This window comes from Seriola dumerili, unplaced genomic scaffold, assembly GCF_002260705.1.
Source record: "Seriola dumerili isolate Sdu_G_001 unplaced genomic scaffold, Sdu_1.0 BDQW01000291.1, whole genome shotgun sequence".
NCBI lineage: Eukaryota > Metazoa > Chordata > Actinopteri > Carangiformes > Carangidae > Seriola > Seriola dumerili.
This window is the reverse complement of record NW_019174546.1, coordinates 7,064,925-7,091,599: the sequence shown is the minus strand read 5'-3', so window position 1 is coordinate 7,091,599 and position 26,675 is coordinate 7,064,925. Positions and strand designations below refer to the sequence as shown.

Below are 26,675 nucleotides of genomic sequence, written 5' to 3'. Positions count from 1 at the left end.
ATGGTTGATAAAAAGTTAATGTACAATAAAATATCTATATATCTATATCTATAGCAAGCACAAATATGAACAAAAAACACAATATGACATTAACAAAGACTAATAAAGACATATACTACTAATAAATTTGAAAAAATACACCCACAGATAAACATAACATCAGAAACTCCTATTATCATTGTATAATCTTCATGTACTGATTCAGAATCATGTAAAATCTGTGCCTACGAACACTCTTTGTAAATAGATGTGGCAATCTGTCAGGAAGTGGACAGGGAACACACGCTGTTCAAAAATACTCTAACATACCAAAATAGACTAAAGAACAAAACAGACTGCCAAGCCGATCATTTTTATTTAATCAGTGTTGAGGAAAAAAATCAAATCTTAATTAACAGGCTTCCAGTCGAGTCGTGAAAGTATCTGATTCAGTCATCTGCTGCATCTCTCACTGTCTTTTCATCCTTTTTCCAAACTATGCAGGGTATGCAAGGGAAATAAGCACCTTTTTTATCCATTAAAGTGTTTTTCTCTCAGCCAACTGTAGCTCTGCTCCCTCAAATGTTCAGTGTTAGAATTCACTCACAGCACACATGGCTAGTCAGGCTGCAGTTTGCCCTACTTGAAGGAAATCTCTCATCATGGACTCAGTTAAACACTGGGAATTGAATAAAATAAAAGATTACAGTCTCTTCCAGCCTCTACAGTGTCGGTTTGGAAGCACATTCTATTAGACACATAGTGATGATTTAATTCGTTTACATGTAGAAAAATGAATGTATTTTCAGTACATCAACAAATGTGTCCACTCACGTTATGGTGTCAATCATGTCCAGACCCATCTCTACACAGCAGTGGGCATGGTCAGTCTTGGGTTGGGTCAGTCCAGAAACACAGTAGTAGCAATCCCCCAGGATCTTAATCCTGCGACAGTGGTTCTCCTGTCAATCAAAAAGATAGGAGAGGAGAGAGAAAAAAGTGATTCCATGTCTTCCTACATGAATGATGAGCCAATATGAGCCAGTCAGTAATAATATCCATCTTTATCTCCTAATTTCATCAAACACAAACTGGTGATATAGTGGTGATGCCCTCTGAAAGTATGAAAAATGAAAGCTTAGTTATCATGGCGAGCTAAGTAATTGTTCAAAACATCACAACAGGGTATAAAAATGCAGCATTCCTCCATTTTAATCAAAAAGTCGCAAAAGAGGTGCCTGAGACCGGTGGTGCTGGAGTCAGAAATTCTTACATTTAATTATAGTTTATCCATTACACTGATCCATATCCATCAGTGTAATTTGTAAGTCTAGCTTCAAGCTATCCATTGCTGCACTACCCAAGGTCGATTGAGTTCATGGTGAAGGAGAGATGGCTTTTTAAACTTAGAAAGTTTTTCCTTAAATTGTAAAACTTTCATCGTAACACTGTAGTGTGCAGGACATATATTTTGACTTTCAATAATAGGATTCCTATCAGGACAGTCAATATAATACCTTGGAATACAGTGGGTTTCTAATCCATCTAGGCTCTTTGAGACATCAAAAATGACAAAGGCACAGAGGCAGATCCATTTTCGTAGTAGTGCACGTGTCATATAAAGCTAAAACCCTCTACCATAAAAACCATAATTCAACTCAATGCCTCTGGTTAAGCCAGATGAACACAACTGTCCCTGTTTATATGTGTAACAGCAATGTCAAATAAGATCTGGTCCACACTTGTATTTTCACAACAACATTTTCCAGTCTTTATGTTAAGATAAGCTCAGCGGGTTCTGGCTGTAGCTTCATATTTGGTGTACAGACATCATCTAACTCTCTGCAAGAAAGTGGAAACATCGAACTGTTGCTTTAAATCTCTGTTTCCCCTTCTCAGAGTGAGGGTATCACAACCGCGCAAATGTTGTCAGAAATGGCAAAGTACTCATAGATGGATGTCCCTGGATCAAATTTGTGTTTTATACGAGTCTGGTTTTCTTGACAGCATAAACATTAGAAAATGCCAATGACATCACCTGCTGTGTGGCCATATACACTGTTGCCCATAAAGTTGGAATCATTTTGTTTTCAGACACAATCCTCTGTTTCTTCCTATTTAAATGTGTCAGTAATAACTTTTGACCAGGTGCAATGATTACATTATGTGTCCCAATTACCCAGGTGAAATGAAATAAATCACATTGTCACAATCATTTCATGGAGAGAGGTAAAAAATATTTTATTCCAACTTCATGAGCAACAGTATAGTTCAAAGCAGACAGATGGAGGCAATAGAAAGTTGGCTTTTTATCACTGCTGCCACATGGACGTACCCAACCATATCTATAAAGGTTTCCGGCCGTGCATCAGTGAAGGATAAACTAAGAGTGACTCCATGTAGAGGAGATGCCTACGTGGCCAAATAAATCACTAAAGGTACAAATCAGCTGGATCTGCACGCGGACTGATATTTGCATTGCATGTTCCTTATCCCATGCAAACTCTTGAGTTTCTGAACTTACACCAACATTGAAATGGTTCCCACAATACAGTGCTAAATCAGCGGATCAATCTCACTTTGGGGAATAAGGTGAGTCACTCTCTCACTTTTTAGGGACAATAAGCAGTGGCATGAAAAGGCGGCTTACAAATAGGCTATAACCCATTATTAGAGGATATGAGCAACAGACATTCATTTTACCAGGGAGACCGGGTTACCGTGGACGCCTTCTCATAACCCTTTATTGTTTCCATGGAGGTAATGGGATCGCTGCCCATGCGTGTGAAGAGCACAAAAGACTCATAATTATGCACATCGGTGGGCACAAGACAAGACGGATGCTCTATTTTTAACAAGCGAGCCATGTGAGTTTCAGAAAACAGTGAAAGCTTCGGGCTTGTCAGCTGGTGGCAAACTATCCGCTACAACTATCGTGTAGCTTTACATGCTGTGGTCATGCTTTCTGAGTGCTCAGTGACATGGAGACACGTGTGCTGTTCATGTAAAATGTATTCTTAGGCACAAAGGTGCAAAGGGAAGAGCACTACCAGTACTAGCAGTTTGGAAAAGACTGATGTTTTCTGTTAAAATATTGTCTTGAATATTGAATTCAAAATTGAAATAGTAACTATTGATCTCAGATGAGATACAATAATTATGTGTAATATCATGATTACCTATTTCATATCAACTTATGCTGTTTTACACAACTTTTAATATATTTATAATGCAAAAATATTCATACTTAGAGAATACATGTCTATATCTCACATACATTAAGGCTACTTACTTTGCTTTGCAATATGAGGAAACTGCACTATTGGACCTGGCACATATGTCTTATGTATCTTGTGCTGCTAATTTCCCTTTTGGGGATCAAAAAGTGTATTTAAATTCTTTGTGATGACACGTAACTGCTGTCCTCTACAAGTCTCATTTTCACTTGATAATAAAAAACTTTTCTTTATTGTAACATAAGGGTGTCTTTGGGGTAACTCGGGTCATAGTGGCGCAGTAACAGATGGTGCTACCAACATTGGCTGAAGCTACAGGAAGCAGGGAAAGCCCTGGTACTTACAGAGTCTCCTACTCTGTACTTTTCCTGTGCTAATCTGCACTGTGAGGGCTTAGGAGCTGATTCAGACCCAAGCAGGATTACCACTGTCATGTGACTGATGCATTGTGGGCAATCTGGGTGGTCATCAGTGAAGAGGAAAGATGGGTACTGTCTGTTAGGGACTTGAACCAGACTATGAAGCAGACCTATTTCAATTTCCATCAGAAATGAAGAGCATTGTTTTGGATAATTTATGTCATGTATTCAGTGAGATCAGCGTGTGTGTGTGTGTGTGTGTGTGTGTGTGTGTGTGTGTATGTATTGAGAGCAGAACCATCCAAAGTGTACTGTAGTTGTATTACCAGGCACCTTACATACAGTAATGTGCTGCATATGCTCGCAGGGATGCAAATTAGCAGACACTTGAGTGCACACAGACAAACAGAGGAAGACAAAAAGGGCGAGACAGAGACAAATACAGGGAAGGGGGAACATTTGGTAAATGATTATGAAGGAAAAAATGAGCCAGCTGAGTGTAGCAGCAGTTCATTTCCTACAAGTCTCCAAAGGAGAGAGCAGCAGTGTTTGATGCACAGACAAAGATCAGCGCTGTGTACACATTATTGATGGGGCTAAAGATTAGGGCCCCCACTCCTGTAACTTTGGGAAGCTGAAAGGACACAAGACAGAGTGTGTGTTTGCCACTGTCTCTGAACCTGCGCTCTGTTGGCTTGAACACTGTAGAGCAGCAGAAACCAGCTGAGAATGACTTTTTCTTAATTCTAATTAAACACTGTTTTATGCATTTTGTATCAGGCTATTACATATATTCGACAAAAACTAACATTTTTCCAATCTGCCTTGGCCTGTTGAAGGATTTCACGTCAACATTTCATCAATGTAGGCAGACAGTGATTCATTGCAATGGGCCTCTGTTGGGCAAAATCTTTAAGAGTGCCACAATAGTTCCCTCAACACCCCCCTCCACTGCACTGACTTCTCTCTCTCTCTGCCTGCATGTAAGCGAGCACGCGGTGACTAGGCATTTCCCTTTTTGTCAGCAACTCTCTTATTGAATTAATGTACAATCATTTATGTGCAGCAACAAATAAATAACATATCAACACTTCCTCCACCCACCTCAACCTGGTGGGCAGGAGTGAGCGGGTGTTCGAAATCTGTGAAGTAAATCTATTAATGTAGATATATTTAACAGCTATGACAAATAACAAATGCTCAGCGGCATGTTTTATTTTCATGGATGCGACTGGTTTTCTGAACATTTGATCGGAACAGGAAATGGTGTAAAAAAAAAAAATGGTTTAAATAAATTTGGGCAGCTTTTAACACACTTTTGGACACACAAGTAGCCTGCAGTATATGAGTGTGAGAAATAGCGCAAACACACACCCACTGATATTTTTCTCTGTCTTCTAACGTAATTAGTAGTGAGTGATTGTGATACAGCAGATATGACAATGTAACACAATGAAGTGAAAGAATAAAGTTCTGAATTTGTGAGGCTCACTGTCATAATATTAATAAACACCTTTAGAGAACACTTCCTGTGAGCACTGTAAATAAATGTAGACAGATGCAGCCTTTCCATGAAATCAGTATCTAACTGAGCAAACTCTTATGAACTGTATTGGAGCCCCCCCCCCCCCACACTAAAATATTGGTGTGTGCCTTCAGACTATAAACAGAAAAGACAAATGTTATGAACTGGGTTTGTGTAGTTTAAAAGACCAGTTCAGACAGGGTCTAACAAAAGATGCTAGAGATGCATTATGGGAAGGGTAGCATCCAGTCAGGATATCTTAAACTCCATGTAAGACCCCCAGCATTGTGGAAGGACACATTACTTTATGGTATATTCACTGCAATAGCAACTATCACCATGGTTTTTTTTTTTTTTTTTGTTTTTTTTTTTTGTTTTGTTTTAATTTAGATTTTTTTTCAAGCTGGGTTGTTTGGTTTGGGCTTTGCTCCAGTCCACAGTTTTAGCACACAGGCAATCTGAGGGAAGCTGAAGGACTTGACAGTGATCCCTGCACCTGTTCATGAGACAAACCCAAACAGGGTTATTTGAGTTGTGCTTAAATCCAGACTTTAGTTTCTGGCAGGCAGCTGTCACAGTGTGGGCACTGAACAGTCTTTTTGCTTAGTCTAAAAATAATATAGTTTTTGTTGCTAGCATCTTAACCAGTGGTACTACTTTTGTGCTCTGTTTTTCTTGGCATAAGATTTTGTATTATGTAAACCCGCAGATGTACAAATGATCTATAAGGCCGCTTGAACAGGTTTTTCAAAGTTAACTTCTTTTTTTTCACTTTCCTTGGGAACATAAATGTTTGTAGTTGTACTGTTTTGGGAACCTTTGCAAGAACTAGTTTCCTCAACAAACAGACATCTAAAAAAAATTGCATCTCAGTTTATGACTAGATGAGTATTTGATTTGTCAGTTCTTCCACTTAGATTAGATTAGAAAGTGTTCATTGTCCTCGAGGGGCAATTTGGTTTGCTACAGCAGTAAACACAATCAATACACATCATAAAATGAAATAATACAGTAAATAGAGACATAAATCGATACAACATGCAGTAGCTGGATGTAAATACAACTTGTTTAAAACATTAACAGCTAATGGGACAAATGACCTCAAATATCTGTTTGATTTGATCCTCTTATGGAAAGTTTACCTCCTCCCTGATGACAGGAGTCAAAACTCTGCATAGATGATGAGGGTCTGCCAAAATGACCTTTGCCCTCCGAGTGGCTCTAACTTGATATACAGGGCCAAGATCATTCAAGTTAGTGCCAATGATCCTTTTGATTTTTTGTTTTACCATGCTGAGGTTAATGAACCAACAGAAAGTCATTGCAGAAGTTAAACTTGACTCTAAAAAACTTCAAGAGTGATCTGTCAACACTGAAACCCCTCAACTTTCTCAAGAACAGTTTGCTATTAGCCCTTCTGGTTTTGAAGTTGGTGTTGGCTCAGCCGTTATTTTATCGGGGCGCCTCGGTGGCTCACCTGGTAGAGCGCGCACCACATGGGCTTAGCCCCAACCGCAGTGGCCACGGGTTTGAATCCAACTCGTGGCCCTTTGCTGCATGACATCCCCTCTCTCTCTCGTTGACTTTCCTGTCTGTCTCTAACTTCACTATCCAAACAAAGGCAAGAATGCCAACTAAAAACTTAAAAAAAAGTTATTTTATCATCCGGAATGGTCCCCAAGTTCATATACTGGCAATTAACGGCATGCTTACAGTATAATAAAATAATAATTCTGACAACTGAATGTCAGATAATGCTGCTTGGGTGAACTGTTATTCTCTTAAAAAATAGTGGAAAAATGACTCAAGGATAAATATGGCAATGAATTATCAAAACTTCAGCGTGCATTCATGCGCTGCACATGCGCTGCAGGTTGTGCTTTCGCAGTCATATACGAGTGAATGAAAAGGAAACTCTGACTTGTCGAGGAAGTCAGAGACAGTAGATAGATACATCATTGAGCCATCCTAAAAATGGAAACATGAGAGAGGAAGAGAGTGCAGAGAACCACGGGGCATAAAAGACACAGTTGAGGGAAGTAGGCTGCTGCATGTCAATCAAAAAGCTGAGAGACAAGGAGCGGAGGAGTCTGAAAGCTGTGATGCAGGGAGGTGTTGCGAGAGGAGAGAAGAGAGAGACAAGAATGAAAAGCTTTGTGAATCTCTGCCATGGAAACAGCAATGACACACACTCACACACACATGCGCGCGCATACATACATGCATACAGACACTAAAGTACATCCAGTCCAGAGCTATTAATGTTATATAGCATCACAACAACCATCAGAGACCCTCTCATAACAGGATCTGTTGTTTCCGGATGCGGACAGACTGTTGGAAACTCAGCCAGGGAGAGGAAGTGTTTACAGAGTGAGGGGGCCAGTTGGTGTGTCAGTTTACATTCTGGTTATCATCCTCTTTAAAATGCATCTCCCTCCTCTATTGCTTTCCCTCAAAAAAACTCGGTCACTTCAGCCATGAATAGAATAACCACTGAGCCTGCTCTGTATGTCAGCCCAGTTTTATATTTTCAGTGTTTCAGCTGAGACCAAGCTCGGGTTGTGATAAGGTTTCCGAGCTTTCCTGAAATGTTTGCGACCCTTGTCCTCAGTCTCAGCGGTGGTCGGCAGATTCTCAGCCCGATGGTGAAGAGTTATAATTACTCCCAGTTTGTGTTCTTGTGGGTGGTGGGGATCAAACAGCAAATACTGATCAGCGTGAGTGGGTTTCCTGTAAACTCCAATTTCCAAGCTACCCCCCTCCCAGCTTAATACTCCACAGTCCACAGAAGGCAAGACTACTGATTTCTGTGATTTCTAATGTAAATTTGTCGCTGCCGTCCACTGAGTTGCTGACTGAAACCAACAGCTAGACACAATGAAACAGTTCAGAAGTTCTCCTTTCCACTGCCTCCCAGTGGTGCCAGCAGCCGTAACTCTGTACACACTGTGCGTGCATTTTTAAAAAAAAATGATTTTATTTGTTTGTTTGTTTTTAACATCTGAAAATAATATGGTGGCAACAGGAGATCCTGTCTTATTTCTTGGCAGCATCCACTCACTAATGTTACGAGTCTAGATTCAAGAGAAGAGCGGGAGATAAAGGAAGAGTTTGGTGCTTTGATGCCCAGTGTTGACACTGCAGATGTGGAGCATGGTCTTTGAAATGCATGTGGTAAGCTAATCAGAGTTAGGGTTAGGTGTATTTTAGGCGCTAAAAAAACACAAATCAATATCTCTCTCTCTCTCTCTCTCTCTTTCTCTCTCCATCCCGATAGCTCGCTCGTTTGATGAGTAGACATATGTGCGTGTGTGGGAAGCTTAAATGTAGCAGACAGGCGGTTCTTGTGCGTACTATGAAATATAGTCCTGCCAGCACCACTGCTGCCTCCATATTGATATTTGCAACAATGGCAGCCAGTAGCAAATTGGCAAATTCTTGGCTTAGCCATGTTTTGGGTTGATCAGGGAACATCCCTGACACTGTACCCCAGGAAAAGAGTAGTTCTGCAACCGAACCCAGCCACGACCTGCATCTTTAAGACCCGGGCTGGCTGAACGTGAAGAAGAACCCACAGAGAAGTGTTTTAGCTCATTGTTTTGGTTTGCTTTTGGTTTTAGAGCTCACAAATTTTGTGTTTTAGATCAGCCTCAGAGCTTTCATCTAGTAGGCATAAAAAAAAAGAAAAAAGCTTCGCTTGGTGGAGACAAAACCAGCGCTAAGAGCAGAGTGAATATTGAACTTACATTACACAGTGGGCCAAAAACACACCTCCACATAAATGTTAGATGGGTGCTAACACATAGATGATGACAAAAGTTCTATATATATAAATTTGTAATAGTTAACATTAGTTTGAAATTCTCATTAGCACTTGTCTCTGACACAGGATGTGTGGACAGAAATACCATATTCCTTTGTGACCATTAAAGATGACTGATATGGATATCAGGTTGAACAGTGGCCCACTGTTTGTAAATGCTCAAACACAAAAACATCAGTGACTGTCTAAGATTACATTAGGTGATTATGTATGAAATTCAGAAACTGGTGTGACTCTGTTAGCTACTTGAGGATAAAAGGAGAGGAGAGGAGAGGAGATATGAGAGGAGAGGAGAGGAGAGGAGAGGAAAGGAGAGGAGAGGAAACTTGATCTACTACATCAGCAGCACTTTAGGAGAACACTGCGTTCCTGGCCCACTTCCCATGCAGCTTGACAAGTCCAAAGAGTGGACAGGTGGTGTGGGGATGGTGCTGGAATGGTATTATGAGATGATAACCAGTGGCCATGTGGCATCGCCCGCTCCTCGGATGGAACGAGAAGAGTCTGCGTGCCCACAGTGACCACAACTATGAGTCACTGGCACTGCCACTTCCTGCCAAAGTGGATCAGAATGAGTGGGGCTTTGGGTCAGGGCAAGGCTAGAACATTTGATGACAAGTTTCATGGCTGGGGACAGCCTTTCAGTGTAATATGAGGCTCCCAGCCAGCAGCAAAGCGGAGATCAGACCAATCTATTCAGTTGTAACTAAAAGAATGAGACAGCTCAAATCACAACAGCAAGAAAACTGACGTAGCTCAAGACAGCGTCTCTTCTAGCCAAACGACTTTGGGAGATGAAAGTGAAACTGTATCATCCGAAGCTAAATTAAATGAAGCAACTTTGAAATTAAAGGGAAAAAACCTTGAATTAAAGTGCATTGACTTGTTGCAATGAATAGACTTATAAGTGAGTGTGTCTGTGTGTGTGTGTGTGTGTGTGTGTATTGTAAGGCATGGAATCATCGTAAAATGCAACTTTCCGTAAGATAAAGACGGACTGTGGCTGACATACTAAACTGCAACAGCCAGGTAAAGCAACTGATCCACCTTTAATTGGAAAGGCAATGACAATTATTTGACAATAACAAGTCAAATAAGAAGCACTCTCTTTTTTAGCCAGTTCTAATTTTGTGCAGTGTAAACAAACAAGTTAAAAATAGAACCTCTTAACACAGCCAAGTAAAACCTTCTATGAAAGCAAAAAAGGGTTAGTTGTAATCCTATGGATTAATGGATTTGACAAGGGCATGTGCCTAGTGTAAGTAATAGAGGCCAGATTACATGTAGATAAGGCTGTGGCAGGGTGATCTGCAGGGGCTCAGGACCTTCTCACCAAACAAATATACTGCATGCGTCAGCCAAACTCACACTGCAGGAGAAGGAAGAATACTTTTTTTTTTTTTTTGTAAACATTGTGTTTATTCTGATCCATAAGACTTATAGTAAAAGCACCTGAAGAAGATTTTTTGTAACACCAGTACTGACAACGTCATATTTCAAAGCGACTAGTTTAACTGCAGCGGTCAAACTCGCAGCAAAAGTTGAGCGGATTTCCGGCATGGAAAATCAAGAAAGAGTGAAATATTGACAGATGGGGAAGCTGAAATCTTTTCCACATGCCAACCAAGTGTGATTGGGACAAGTGCAACTCAGTGGTCGCTTTCATTCAGTTCATTCACACAGCCAGAGTGGTGGCGAGGTTTAGCCCTGGGTAAATCTGGCCTAGATTAAAAAGGTCTGTCAACTCTTCCTCAAATGAAGCGGCGGATAATCATATTAAGCATCATATGGGCTTCCAGTATTCACTGTGACATCATGCTAAGCTGGTACAACAGTGGCATGTGCCAGCAGCCTGTGGCCAAAGCAGGACACACACACACACACACACACACACACACACACGCACACACACACACACACACACACACACACACACGCACACACACACACACACACACACACACACACACGCACACACACACACACACACACACACACACACACGCACACACACACACACACACACACACACACACACAGCTTTGCGGTGTCAAGGTTTGTGTACACACAGGAAAATGAGCAGCTTTTTATGCCAACAATGACTGTAATTGAGGGATATTTGTTCAAGAAAGGGAAGCAGACTCACCGTGGCAAGCTCATCAAACTTTCCAAAAAGCTCATTTAGTAGTTTAACCAGCTCCTGGGCTGTACACTGGGAGGCCAGGCTGGTGAAACCAACTATATCTGCAAACAGGATGCTGTAACAGAGAGAGAAAAGACGCCATTGAGTCAATGCAGGTTATTTATAGCAGCATGTTATACTGTATCAACAAAACAAGATTATTGGGTGCCTGATCAGATTAGCTTTCAGGAATTTGTTTAAAATGGTATTTAGGAAGCACCGAGCCAAAGTCAATTTATACATTCTCGTTGGATAATGTGTTTGCGGCGAGCTAATCAAACGTTCAAATTAATGACCTGCAGCAGGAAAAAAATAAAATAAAACAGAGAGAGGGAAAGAGAGAGAGAGGGAAAGAGAGAGAGAGAGAGAGTCTGTTCCGTTCTCTAACTGACTGGCAGCACAGTCAAGCAGAGCGACTCAAAATAGAAGCACAGAGCATTCTCACGGGGATCAAGGTGGAGACATGTCCTGTTAGGGAGCTGGAGAAGAGCCATTCTAGGATATAATGCAACCATCAAGCTGCTGTCACTATCTCCAAGTGAACTTGTATTCCCTCCAGAAAGTTGGTAGGCTATATACGACTGGTAGTGCTTGAGGTATTAAAGTTGAATTTATAAGTAATTCATCGTTTGTATCATTGCTGTTTGTTTTGACATTTGCACTCATGCGTTCAAAATTTGAATTAGCAAGGAGAAGAAATTGAACTTTTATTCATTTTTCTACCTAGAATCTTTGGTCCTGACAGATTGTAATTTGGTATCTGTTCCAGCAGCGACACGGGCAGTTAACCTGCTGTGAGTTTGAGGCTGAATGAGAGTGTAACATATGGAGAAGTGAGGTTACAGGACTACCCGTTACCCATAGCTGTAGTTTTCGCAGTCTTATTATTATTGGCCGCCACTACCACAGGACCATGAAATAAACCATGAAAGAGAGACAGCTAACACTAACAAGAACAGCACAAGGCGTCAGATGTCTTTAATCAAAAAATTTAAAATGGGGAAACACTGTCTCGTATCAACATTCGTAGACTACAGGGATATGGCGCGCTCCAGTCGCTAGTACAACACAGAAATTTCAACGCTGGCCTTCAAATGTCAGTTCACCATTGCCCCAGAGGTCTGACTCCGAGACACTGTTTCCACAAATATGTCCACAAAAATGTAAAATTCTGCGCAGCTGTCGTTTCATTTTACACAAAGAGTGTGAACATTTCAAACATTGGCTCAACTTCAATCTTTGCATTAAAGAGTTGGCAAACATTATTTCCACTTTTTATATACCTGAAGCATGTGATTTGTGCTTACTCATCATGTTTCACTATAGCTTGACAATGCACCCCGGGAGGAAAGGTTACTGGTGTTGAAAACTCTTAATATGGTCCTCGTTCCCCTGGGAGACCGACTCATTATCAATCTGCATCAGAGCAGAACAGGAACTTTTCCTGTGAAGGATTTGCCCTGAGTGCTGTGTGCCAACAGAGGGTGTGAAGGGGATTACTCATCAAACTCTGACTGTCCTGAACAACTTGAATGTCTGCGGCTCTCGCACTGACGGCAGACTGCCGTCTTCATGTGGGCTGGAGTTTTCACAATGTGACAGAGTGCTGGATCTCTAAGGGGGAGCTGCTAAATGTCATTTTGTTGTCTCACAGATGTCACCGTAATGAGCGGCGATGGATTCAAATTGTGTGAATGTTTTAATTGGCAACCATCTGTGGGTGACAAATATTTGGAACGTTAAATACTGTGTTAGCGTAAACACTTAAAGTTGAATTCGCTAAAACTCTGAAAAAGGCTGCACTTGATGCAATAATATATTTCAGATCCGTGGGCAAAAATTAAACACGTAATCACAGCATGGATACATTTGAAGCATCTTTCATTTGTGCAGTGAATTACCCAACAATAGAGCAAAGAGCTGGATAAACAACCAATTGATTTTGACTGATCAGCCTACACAACACATGCCCAGTTATTTATCCCTCAAACTTACAAAACAAATTCAGTTTCATGACTTGCTCTGGACTCGAAACAGTTTCTGTTTTTTCTTGTAAATTGTTTTGAATTAACCACCTTTCATCAAGCTTAAACTGGACTGAAATGTAAAATGAATCATCACATCACTGTCCCACTGATTTGAACTACCACTACTTTTATTTTTGTCAGAGTCCCAGTCTTTAATTCATTCAGCTTCTCACGAGAAATCAGTTTTCTTTATTGCGAATACGAATGTCATACTTAACAGAGCAGAGCAACTGAGTGAAGAGAGGAAGGCTGCAAGCTACGCTATGAAATCATGTTGTTAGATTTGAAGCTGATCACTCATTGACTCGTATCTTTATATAGACAGGTGGCTATTAACCCTAGCGGACTAATTTTCCTTACGACTAACAATGCAGATAATCAGATTCTGATTTTTTTTTTTTTTTTAATTCGAGATACAACAACGCATATAGAAATATATGATTATAAGTGTTTCCCCCTTTTTTTTTTTTTTTTATAGCAGGAACATCCCCCAGGCCCTCAAAGAAGGCCTTGAGGTCAAGCATACACAAACACAATCTCTGTATAGAAAATTACAACAAATAATAATATACTAATAAATAATAATAAATTATAATGTATAAATAAATATACCAATTATATAGAAAATACAACAGGAAAATTATATAAAGAGCCTAAGAAAAAATAAATAAATATGGAATAAGTGAAAGAAATCGGGTCGGGGAGGGAGTGTAGGTGGTGGCGGCGGTGGTGGGACCCCCAGTCAGGGAGCTGAAGTATTCTATGAAAGAGTTCCATTTATGAAAAAATTCTGCTGAGGTGCCTTTCACAGAGAACATTATCTGTTCTATTTTAGGAAAATACATGACATCCATAAGCAACAGAGAAATAGATGGAGCCTTAGGAGATTTCCATGAGAGTAAAATACGTCGTCTTGCTAAAAGACAGGTTAAGGCTAATATGTCTAACTGTGAGGAATTAAACAGAGACCCCATATATCGCTATAAAAGGGCTTGGCTGATTCTTTCAGATGCCTGGTTTTAAAGCACTACAACATCTGCCTGGAGTAGTAGAGTTACTGTATATTGTGTCTCTCTCTGATGTGATAGTTTAGCCCTCTACACACTTTTTAGAACAATCCCTACTATGGCTGCTAACAGACTCCTGCAAAGTGACATACTGTGTGTCTCCGTTCATATTTGATTCATGTTATGTGTGTGGAAGCAGCAGACTGTGGCATTTCTACATTCTCATGATGACTGCATGCTTTTAATTCAAGTGCTCTTTTGCAAGATATTTTTTTACCTCTGCCAAGGAGGTTATGTTTTCACTCGTGTCCGTTTGTTTATCAGCAGGATTACGCAAAAAGTACTGAACTGATTTGCACCAAATGTGGTGGAGGGGGGGTGGGGCATATATTTTGGGGCAGATGTGGATAATATACTATGAATTTGAATTTCTTTTCTCTGAAGTCGGGTGCATCTTGTTTGACATTGGCCTTGGCAGATGTTTGTGCTCTCGGAATGACCTTCTAGTTGTTTAACTCCACATTCTCTAATACTTTCATATCCACATCCCTCAAAAAGGCAAGGTTCGGTTGTGTTTTTGTAGGAGGATTAAGGCAGAAAATTTCCTGAACAAAAACGAAAAAAGATTTTTCTTGCTACTACTGTACATGTCCCTGTGCATGAAACATTAACCTGCCATGTTTGTGCTGCAGAGCATCCCACTGAGTGCATGGTGCCAAATATCTCATGACCTCATGTGATCTTTTACGGAACTCGGCTATTTTTGGCTTTGTTTACTTCATTTCAACCACATGCACACCACAGGGCATGTGGTGTGTGTTCCATACAAAGCCCGGGTCAGCTTTCTAATGCACCACTGAAGATGCAGTATGCGGAAGACTTATTTAAATCAGTGTCCTCCATAGAAAAACGTGAACGAGATACCTCAGTCCAAGCTTTACAAAGACACAGGAATCTATATTGTTATGTATTTATGGTGGCACACTCTGTAAACACTGCACCGCGTTAGTGGTGACGGATCAGCATGTAATATAGGTCCAAAGGCAAATTCAAAATAAGCCACAAGTGTTCCTGTTAGCAACTGCATATTCAGCTCATAAATAATGTTTATGATTAATTACCTTACCAACATGCAACTTATTCCGCTCAGTATGTCACAGAGGTACATAAATCCAGGGATGTGCATTCAAAAGGAGAACACACGAGCTCATTCAGTAATTAGTAACCGTATCCACGAGTGCTAGGACAGGCAAACTAAATCATAAAGACAAATATAAATATGAGTGTCGGGTGTGTGCTGAACATGCAGTTCATAGATCACTGAAATCTGGGGCTTACTTTTAACTGCACAGCTTTACTTGCATAACATGATTTAAATTCATACATCTAAAAGTGAACTGAAGTGTTAAGCTGCATTTATAGTCACAAACACTTTAAGTAAACTAGTGGACTTTGTGTAGGTAGGTTGCTGTACCTACTTGTGTAGGTAGATATTTGACACGGAATTTGCAGCTGTTAAAAATAGTTTTCATTGAGTGAACTCAAACCTCAAAGCAACTCGTGCTTTTATGAGTTGGACGACTGAAAAGCACAGAGGTTGCAGACTGTGGATTTCATCGGGGGAACTTCTGTATCTGATTTTGAATGTCCTCCGGCAAAATCTTCAAAATAAAGCGATGCAGCACTCTTGGCAGCGGCTATAAGTTACTCTAGACTCAGCATTTTCCTCCACCACACCTACTGTACTATACTCACTGCTCCAGGTCAGAAAGCTCATCCCCAACTCAAGCCTCTGACTCACTCAACTCATCATCTACAGCAGACAAAAGCGCTACAGTTCACATGAGTAAGCCACGTTAATACAAACATGATTATTCCTGTGGTAACTTGGCTAATATCTCATATCGTCTGATTCAACCTCCTCTCACATGCTCATCCACCTTTTCCTCTCCAGTGGCACATATTTGAGGAAAGTTACCCCCCCCCCAGTTATGCTAATCTCCTGTTTCCCTCTGTGGAAGGCCTTACGGTGCAGCTATTTTGGCAGATGTGATTTAAAATGTAATCACATAGCGGAAGACACAAGCCACATGGCAACTCAAGGGTTAACTTTGGATGGGCCCCACTGGAGCGACAGTATGTGGGCAGTGGATGTGCTGACGTCGGGGCAAACAAAGGGGGCAACACAGAAGAGAGCCAAAGGTGCTTACAACGTATTTTTGAGGGATGAACTGTAATTTCTTTGGAGTGAATGAGCATCTGCAAACATTACGAGACCTCCTGTCAGTGACCCAAGTAGGTCATCTATGAAATTTAGATTTTTTTTTTTTTTTTTTTTTTTTTTTTTTTTTTTTTTTTTTACATTTTTCTCAGTGACCTCATTCAATGTAGGAACTCATCCTTCACAAGAATCATTTCATTACTACTACTACATTGTCACCTGAGCAACATCACATCTCCTCAGTAAGGCGCCTTTACTGACGGGAATTTGTCTTTAACTAGTATTTTGTGTATGTTTACTGTACTGTGTGTGTGTGGGGTTGGTTGGAGGGGGTGGAATTAAATGATATAAACATGATGGAAATGCTTGAGAATTAAAAAAAACAAAGAGTAGCGAAAATGCATGTTGCATTCAAGAGAGTGCTAAACCATAAATGATGATAAATCTGAAAGCTGTTTAATTAAAAGAGCAAATGTGATATTAAACAGTGCATGCTCATAATTCATCACTGTTTTCACATTATTCATCATTTAAATAATAATAATGCAATCTATTATAAGTGACGTGATAAATTAAGAAACTATTTAATTACTGTTGCTTTAAAAATGTTCTTTCCTTACAGAAATCACTGCTGTTTCCAGCTCAAGAATCATCATTATCATATCGGTTACCTTACTTCAACTCCTAATCTCCTAATCAATGAAAGTTTATGTCAGTATGTGGCTTTAGGTTTGATACTTTTGGAGTCGCATTCCTTTTTTAGTGACTGATTACTACAATATCCCCCCAGGTTGGATTTTAATCAGATCAAACACTGCCCACAGTCTCAGAACATAATGGAGAAAACTCAGAGTAAATTGTGCTGCACACTGTTTACTTTCTAATTACAGTCCACCCAAATCACATAAATCACGCCTGCATCCAGTCTAGATCACGCTCAAAGGGTGGCGCTATCTGAAGGAGTTCAAGGCAGAAAAGCAATCAGCAGAGCTCCACTGAGATGTGTCCATATTTGACCACCGCAAGCGCACACACACACACATACACACACACACACACACACACACACACACACACACACACGCACACACACGCACGCACACGCACACACACACACAGCGTTATGCAACCAGAATTTAGTCTCCATTGCATTTAATCCCCTGTAGCAACTTAATCCTGGGGCTAAGCAAACTCTCCTGCTCAAGCCTCCCTGCTGCTCTGAGAACACAGAGGGAAGGAGGAAGAGGAGAAGATAAGAAAAGGGAACACGGAAATGTTGGAGCATGATGACGGGGCTTTAACAATACAGCAAGAGACACAGACCAACAAGGTGTGATGAGAAGAGGAACTAAAGCAATCTGACTTTAGAGACTGCAGAGAATGGCACAGTGAACGTCGGCATCTTCAAACCTACTGTTTACATTTTTCTGACAACGGGTTAAATGGTCAATCACAGCTAACTACGCCTGCAGGAGTCAGGAGGGAAAGAGGCGCACGAGCAAGATACAAATTTGCACTGGTGGATTGTAACCAAGCACTGTGCTTGAGCAAAAATCAGAGCTATATGTACACAACTGGAGTATTTCCATTTGATGCAACTTCATACTTCCACTCCATTTCACTTCAGAGGCAGGTACTTTTTACTCCACTACAACATTTTTAAGTGACAGCTGTAGTTACCTACAGAATCTGTTGGGGTAAACTACTCAGTAGAATATTAAGAAGTGAAAATTAGCTATGTTATGTTTTTATTTTATATGTACGTATATTGAATTTTTTGGAAATTCAAAATATGTACAGAAATGACATTTGCCTATTGTTAAATAGGTCACATGCCAATTAATGAGGACTCATTTGTCACCTATTTCAGTGAACATGGGGTTCAACAGCCATTAATCTGTGGCAAAAAGTAATGACTTAAAAGAAGAGCACATTGCTCCCAAACACTTGGGAGCTTGACAACCACGTAGGACACAACAAAAGTGCCAGAGGAATCTCCTCCTCACTTAGCATTGCATCCTCCCTAGAAGGAACCCTAACCTTGTTGCTCCTGGGGGCTGCTGCAGTGTGACAGCCCAGGAGTTGGCCACTGGCATATAAGCCTTAGCACAACACAACTATGATCAGATTATGACCTTGATATCAGTAGATGTTGAATTATTTCCTTGTAGCTCATGTAGCACTACTCTATCATTGCTCCAAAATGTATTTTATATATATATCTAACACATATCTTTGTCATGATTTCAGTGTTATCTGGACTGATAATAAACAAGTGAGTCAGGGGCTAACCCTTGATATTCAGTGTGAAGAATTAAATATTTCAGCTTTTGCAGCCTGGAGCTGTGTTAATGTTTCAGGATGCTGTTGGGTCAGATCACACTAGATTGTGTAGCCTTCAGTGCTCTTTCCAAAGGACATGTTTGGTCAAGTTATTCAGCTCCTTTATAGCACGCGCTGTAATTCACTGAGACAGCATTTATTCCACTATTTCAGATGGAAATTATCCCATGAGGAGAATGGAGTATCTCCAAATGCTACTGTTAAAAGTAGAATTAGTTAATTCAATTCACAGCTAAGAGGACTTTAAATATCACTGTGACTGATTCACAGCTGTGGTGGGTTGATGTGAGGATCCTACCTGACATTGTCATGGCGCTGGATGTAGATTTTGTGAAAGATCCTTTCTGGGGGCTTCAGGAAATCCTCTTTCATCTCCATAGCTACGTTCCTGGGCAACAGACTCATTAGCAGGCGCTCCTGAGTGTGTGTGTGTGTGTGTGTGTGTGTGTGTGTGCACATAGATGTGTAATAAAGAGATAGAGAGGGAGAAAAAGAGAAAAATAAAGTAAGTTTAAATATACATTTATACAATCAAACACAGCAAAGTTATCATAGGACAAAGTGTTAGTAGCGATAAGAAATGTGCCAGACAAAAAGGTATGAAATATAACAGAAATGAATAATGTGTCAAAATGACTCTCAGCACGAGAGAGAGAGAGAGAGAGAGAGAGAGAGAGAGAGAGAGAGAGAGAGAGATTGGGGAATAAGAAGAAAAAAAAGACATAGACACACATCTAATTTTACCCATAGTTTCAGCAGTGTACGGGTGCCTGTACCTGCTTCTCATTCTCATCCTCCATGCGGAGTCTCTCTTCAATGCAGTTGCGAGCCTGCAGGAAGGCCTTCCTCTGGGCTCGTTCTGTCAGGATGCGCACAAACAGCCCTGACAGGTTGACACTGGTGAACAGCACTGTGTTGGCAACCAACTGCAAACAGAAAAAAAACATGATACGTTGTTTAAATTCTTCAGTAGAGTTGTTAAAAACACATGCAGTGGCCTATAAGGAAATAATTAAGAGTTGTGGTGAATGTTATGACTGTTTACCAGCTTGTGTTTGGTTTTTACTGTTTTTATGTGCTTAAAAATTATGAGAACAAAGAGAATTTGTATTTTCATATTAATTTCATAATCAAATCATGATTATGTCATTTGCTCATTATTCTACATTTGTATGTTTGTCTGTGTGTATTAGTGCACGATGCCTTCTTATGTGTACTGTATATACACATAGGCATGTACATTTGCGACGTTGAAAGTGCGTCTCAAATATTAGGACCTTAGGAACATTGAATGGGCCTAAAGAGGTTTAAGTGTAGAATTAAATCTGTCCTCTCAATTCCTCATATTTTACAATTTTATGCTTTTTTTTTTACAGCCACAGTACCTTGTATATCTTTTAGATAGTTTTTTTTTCATATTTATATTTACTTGTAACTTACTAATGTATTTATTACAAATTCCATGTGTTTTTGTGTACAGTCTTAGATTATTTTTTGTTTTGTCATCAATTGTGTTTGAGTTCCCTCTGTCTTTTCCTATCTATTGAGTGTGTGCCTGTTCTGTATCTGGGTGGTTAGCTGCTGCATACAATTGCTTGAAACCTGCCTGAAAGCACATTAGATTGTCAGTATTGAGCTGACCGAAATAAAATAAATTCACTATAAACTATCCCATTAAATATATATATATATATATATATATATACTATATAATATATGATATATAACAATCACACAGATTTTTTCTTTCCACCACTTTGATTCCCACATGCATGAACATGTATAGAAACTAAGTCAAGCCCAACAAACGTCCCGACATATGAGAGGTGGGTGAGAGGGTGGCAGGGCATAATATTTCTCTATTTTGGGCGTCTGTGACATTAAAACTTTTGAGAATCAGTGCTCTGGTTCATCCGTCACATCAGATGCACAGCAGCATGACTGCTTCAACCTTGTGCAGGACACAAAGAAAAGAGAGCTTTTTTTTTTTTCCTACATGACCGAGGTTGGCTGGCTATGACTTTGTACACAAACCAAACAAGGTCCTATATTCACCTCTAGCACGCACACAAGCAAGCTGTCACCCTGGGCAATAATTATATATTCATAAAAATAAAGGAATTCATTCTCTTCATATCTTAGGCCATTCATCATTAGTGTTTTCTACAGTGGATTTGACCTCAGGAAAAGCTATAACAAATTACATTATCCTTTACTTTTAAGGAATATCGGGTCCTTTCAGGGCATTTATGTTGCATCATAAATGTCATATGATATACACACAATTTTTTCAAACTTAACACACATCCAACACCACACACTGGCATGTTTTCCAGTCCAATGAATAATAGATTGCCTCGAAAAGACTGGTCTTGGCAGCAGCAGTAGTCAGTCTTTGTGCTTGGCAGAAGTGCTGGCAAGCATCAACATGTTCAAATGACGCTCAAGTTACTTTGTAGCCTCCAGTGAGTACATGTAGACATCGGAGTTAAGTGGTGTACGACACTCACTCCTCTGCTTATCGGCGGTGATAACCCCAATTTGCCTTGCCTTGCCAGCTTACTGACCTTATTGCACTGTACTCTCTCTGGCAGGTATCTCACCCATAGTTTTACACAGTGAGGAAATTACAGCCTTGACTTTTCAAGGTGTCATTGTAAACCTGTAACGTCGTATTGCCATACACACTTGAAAATACAGGGCTTCCTTTTAATATGCATGTCATCACTGTTGCATTTGATGTTAATGGAAGACATGCTCCCTGAGATTGATTACTTTGTTTCCGTTACAATTATTGGATTAATATGGTGTAAATGTGCTAATGCAAAATGTGTTTGGTGTTCAAGCTGTATAGAGATGCAAGGTTGTCAACTAATGCCAATGAGTCTATGTTCTCGGCAGACAACATTTACAATATGTTCAGCTATTACAGAACACGACAACAAGACTCACAGCTGTATAGGGAACTAGTAATAACCTATTTTTCAAGTTATATTCCATATTCGCTTCAGTAATAAGATATTTCAGAGAGACTGAGCCATGAAAGCAGACAGTACTGTAGGCTGAGTGCCTGGGACCTAGGTGGGTGGTTGGTGCGAGCCTGGGTTGCGCAGGGTCATGCCATGCAGCTCATCTCTAAGCTTAATGGATTAGCTATCTCTGGTAGTACAGCTAACACTGTCCTTCACATGGCTACGCAGGTATCTCATAGCCTACGTACAGGGAAAACAATCTCCTCTGCAAATAAGCTGTCATCATCCGACGGCGTGATGAACTGATCAAATCTCAATTTCCTTTTCCCAAGAAATGCACAATCTTCATGTCACATGTTGCATGGAGGCAGAAAGGTTCCATCACCCCTGGAGGGTTTGACTGATGTGACATATCTTCTTGCCTCACACCTGATGACAGTCAGAAATGTGAGCGTGCACGGGTGTGTGTTATGTGTGTGTATTCATTGTGACAGAAAAAGGTACAAAGATATAAATGTGCAGGGAGAGGTGTACCAATTTTCATTTCAGCTCTCAAATGACATGCATGACTTTGCCCTCTTTTTCACAACTGAAGCATATAGTGTGGTGAAAGTGTGGTGTGTGTGTGTGTGTGTGTGTGTGTGTGTCCCTCCGATTTGCCCTACTTCTGGTGCTAGCAGGATGTCACTCTGGTTCTTCATTCCCAGCCTGCTCCTTTAGGGCTGAATCATATCCCCAGGGAAACAGTCATGGGCAGACACAATGCTATGCACATTCACCCCCCCCCCCTTTCTTTCTTTGTTTTCCTTTTTCTGGCCCTACAGGTATGTATCATCACAGCTATCTAGTACTACTTTACAAACTCCGTCAATAAGCTATGTAAAATCACTTCCAGGTGATACCTTTATATGTATTCAAGCAGAGATTCACACAGTCTCACTTTGTGTTTGTCCACCACAAGTTAGGACCAAGCATCTACATCTAAAATTGTGCTTTATGGCTGAGTTGACATGAACTAGCTTTTCTTTTTTTCTTTTTTTTTTTTTGCAACCAAAACAGGTCGTGGCAGAATTACACTTTTGTCAAATTTGATCCAAGCCTGAGCAAATCCTATCAAGTCTAACCACAGGGAACTGTCCTTGGTGCTGAACTGGAGTCTAAATCGTGTGTTTCACTGCATGGGCCTATGTCATGTTATATTATATTATGCTGGATGTGTATGTGGATGTAGATGATGTTGTATTATGGTGATGATTACAGGCCTAGTAATAGGGAAAGTATAGATACACTAAAGGCACCGTGATCATAGTGTGTAGCATATACTTACCGATCTCCACAGTTTCTGTGTTTTCACTGTGACTGAAGTGGCAGTCACAATCAAATGCGAGATGGAGACCATTATTCCAAACACAACAGCCAAGAGTGTCCGCACAGGTAGGAGCGCGTAGGCGACGAAGGTGACCAGGATGAGCTGCCACATGCCTTGCTCCGGGGACGTCGGCGGCTCCATCCCCATCGCGCCCAGGGAGAAGGGGCAGCAGAGGAAAGAGAAAGTGAAGCCGAAGAGCAGCGTCAGGTTGACAATCTGTTGGAGCTGAGTCACTTGCAGGTACTTGACATTAGTTACGATGAACAGGGAGACGAAGATGACACAGTGGACCGGATGGGACCCCTTGGAGATGGTGAGGCTGGGGCCGGACAGCAACTCCACCACGGCCAGTGTCGAGGACATGAAGATGAGCACGGCCAGGGCTTTGAGGGTGGACGTCTGCTCCAGCTTCAGGTTGTAGTTCTGGAAGAGGGACTCGAGCTCCTTGCAGTCGAACTCGTCCTCACATACGATGGTGGTCAAAGGGACGCCCGGTGGGCAGTGACTTCTCTTCCGCCTGGTTTTGACTTTCTGAAACGGTATTTCCTCCATGCCAGTGCCATTCATAAACTGAATACCTGCTCACAGCTTAGGTCAAACGGAACACCGGATCCCCCCGCCGACACAGACCGGAGCCAACGGTGGGGAAAAAAAAAGACGCGCACAGCGGGCTGGAGGCAGAGCGTCCCAGATAGCGGAGACTGGCCGGTGGCCACAGGCGCGCTCCTCACTATCCACAGGTTGGATTGTGTTGTTCGGTGAGATCAGCCTCCAAAGAAACATTCATGTCCGGGCTGTCTTTGCACGCGATCTGTAAGACAAATATATCAAAAATACAATTTTTTTAGCATCGGCTGGAGCGCCACATGAAGAGCCGCGCACACGACGTCTAGTTCAGATGGTAACAGCTTTTTGCTGGGCTCAGATAGGATCACGCCTGCGCATTATGAGGTGAAGATAAGACAGGTCTCAGCTACTCAACACACAGTCAAGACGATTTGACTGGTGCGGCTGCAGAGCGTCCCTCTCCCATCTAACAGGACAGTGCATGCATCATCCATAATAGCAATGTCCTCTTTTCTTTCCCACCTACACATGCCCTGTTTCCATCATTACACTCTGTGCAATCTAATTTTTTTTACATTTACTGGTTCATTTATGCTCTTCCTTTTCCTGACTCCTACACTCACACACATGCATTAAATGAGAGGGAAGGAGGCAGAATTAATAGATGTTCTGTATATCAATGTTTTCAGACCACGATTCATGAGATTCTCACTAGAGATTCTCCTAAACTGGCAGGTACTGTAGCCCATTTCGCAGGCTGGCACAGACATGGGATAACATGCTTACATACCATTCATCATAATGATTTCTGTATTGCCAATGAGACAGCCACCCTTACCATCAGCACCCTCTTGGCATTCAGGGGGTGGTGTCTCATTCATTACCAGGGGAAGATTAGTCATCCGTCACAGGCTGCCATTGCCATGACCCGTCAGTACCAGGGAGGAGTGTAAGAAAGTGACAGATGGATGGCCCATGCCAAAGTCCAGCACTCCACCATGCTACTAGGACACTCGCATGCCTCCTGTTCTCCTCCCTGGCTCCCTCTCCCTCTCTCGCTCTCAGCTGTTATATTCACTGATCTAACTACAGCTACAGTGTGACAGGTAAACAAAGAGAGAGGGGAAAGAATGGGGTGTAGCGAAAACGCAAACGGAGAAGTATTTGGCAGCTTACCAAATTCTGAGACAAAAAGAAAAAGAAGCAGTGCTTTATGAAAGACCAGCCTGGCCAGAGAGAAGCATCAAAGCAAATGTTTTATGGCAAAAAATAAGTGCAAAGAGCTATTGCTGTATTAGGCCTTAATTGATTAATCAATCGACAATCTAATAATCATTTCTCTCAATGATTAAGACAAACTATTCTCTGAATTCTAAAATGTGAGGGCTTGCTGCTTGTCTCTGTTTTATATTAATGTAAACAGAATCCCTTTGAGTTTTGGACAGGAATAAATAAAAAAAAACATTTTTAAGATGTCCTCTTGGACTTTGGGAAATTGTGACTAGCATTTTTGACTATTTTCTGACATTTTATAGACCAAACAAATAGGCATCCCTTCCGGACTTCTTTTAAGATAAATAAAAAATGCTTTGAATAATAATATATGTCACATATTAAGTTATAGGCTATTACCTTAAAAATCCTTTTATTCTTCACAGTGAAGCTTGGACATCCAACTCAAGTAAAAAATAATAAAAAGCATTTTTGCACTGGTGGGGGGTTTAATAGAAAAAATAATTTATTAATTGATAATTGCAAAATGCTTGCTGTCACACACCCACAGCTCTGTTGCTGCGGACATGTCCACAACAGTGGCCCCTACCTTTCCCTCTCGTCCGCCTGACACTCTCACTCCTCTGTGTTATCTACCCCTGCTCCTCTGAGAGAAAGATGTGGGACACAGGATATAGGACACGTTGCTTTTAGACTGATATTCTGTCTTATCTACAAGGTTTTTACTCCTGTTACTTTTCACTGGATTTTATTAGCTGACACACAAACGCAGATGTGTTATTGTAGTTTGCCTGTCAGTGACAGAGATACTGTAGCAAGGCTTTCACGGAGGTGATATGCCACTGAAACAAAACAGTGTTGTCTTTGGTGGCCCAGAGTGTAATTAATCTGGCATTGATTTCCTGTCATCGCCTTAATCAATATTTCAATATTCCTTGTGTAACAGCTCCTAAATTAATCTCGATAATTAGCGCTGGGATTTTCAGTTGTAGAAGACATCTCACATTCCTTTGATGTAAATGTCAAACTATGCAGTCAAACAAGATGAAAATCTGACATTCAAATTGCCATTTATGTATCTGCACATGCAGATTTGGGGCTGCTGTTGACTGACAGTTGGTTTCTTTGCATGTGTGTGAAGGTGCATAGTATTTCCCCCGGGACCTCTTGGCCTGTTTGTGGCCACGAACACTGGGGGATAAGAGCAGAGGCATCGTATGGCGTAAAAGTGTTATTCCCTCTGCTTTTGATGGCTTCAGGTGTAAGTGCACGGTCACACTCTGCCAGCCCTCATCTTCTGAGAACAAAGAGAGGTCTTATGGGAGTTCACACCACAAAGCTGCACTCCAAGGGCATTGGACAAGGAGACAGCAGCCTGCTTCCTGCTGCGTGCCTCTCTACTAAAAATCATCTTCACTTCCTCTGTGTCTGTCTTTCTATTTCTGTCTCTTGATATTTCTTCATGTAAAAAAAAAAAAAAAAAAAAAAACGTCTCAGATGGAAAGACATGAAACAGCTGAGGATCTGAAATGATGTAAAACAGCTGATTATGTTCCTGACATATTTACATTGCAAAACTGTTATTTGAATAACAGCTTGATGACTAAAAAGCCTGAGCTCTCCAGAGCAATTAAAATCTCCTCCACCACATGTCAGTTGTATAGCATCTTCCTAAAAGATCATCTATAGCATATAGGGGATCTTAGAAACCAAATTTGTTTCATAGAGAGCCTTTGGTCCATGTCTCACATTTGCCTTCTCTTGTAAAGAGAGCAGTGAGAAATGTCACTGCTTCCCTCTCAAAAAAATGCTTCAAAAAGATTTCCACA

At 40.9% G+C, this 26,675-nt stretch overlaps 1 protein-coding gene across 2 annotated transcripts in view; it reads right to left on the bottom strand.

The window, feature by feature from the left end:
* Positions 1–23,905, bottom strand: part of LOC111231027 (adenylate cyclase type 1-like) — a 35,961-nt gene extending 12,056 nt beyond the window's left edge. For both annotated transcript variants that reach the window (XM_022757972.1, XM_022757973.1), the window contains exons 1-5: positions 23,005–23,905; positions 19,482–19,631; positions 19,004–19,122; positions 11,072–11,183; positions 814–941 (exon numbers count right to left, since the gene is read on the bottom strand). In XM_022757972.1, coding sequence (XP_022613693.1) covers positions 814–941; positions 11,072–11,183; positions 19,004–19,122; positions 19,482–19,631; positions 23,005–23,613 — 1,118 coding nt within the window. In that variant the 5' untranslated portion in view covers positions 23,614–23,905. The remainder of the gene's footprint in view (positions 1–813; positions 942–11,071; positions 11,184–19,003; positions 19,123–19,481; positions 19,632–23,004) is intronic.
* Positions 23,906–26,675: the final 2,770 nt, after the last annotated feature.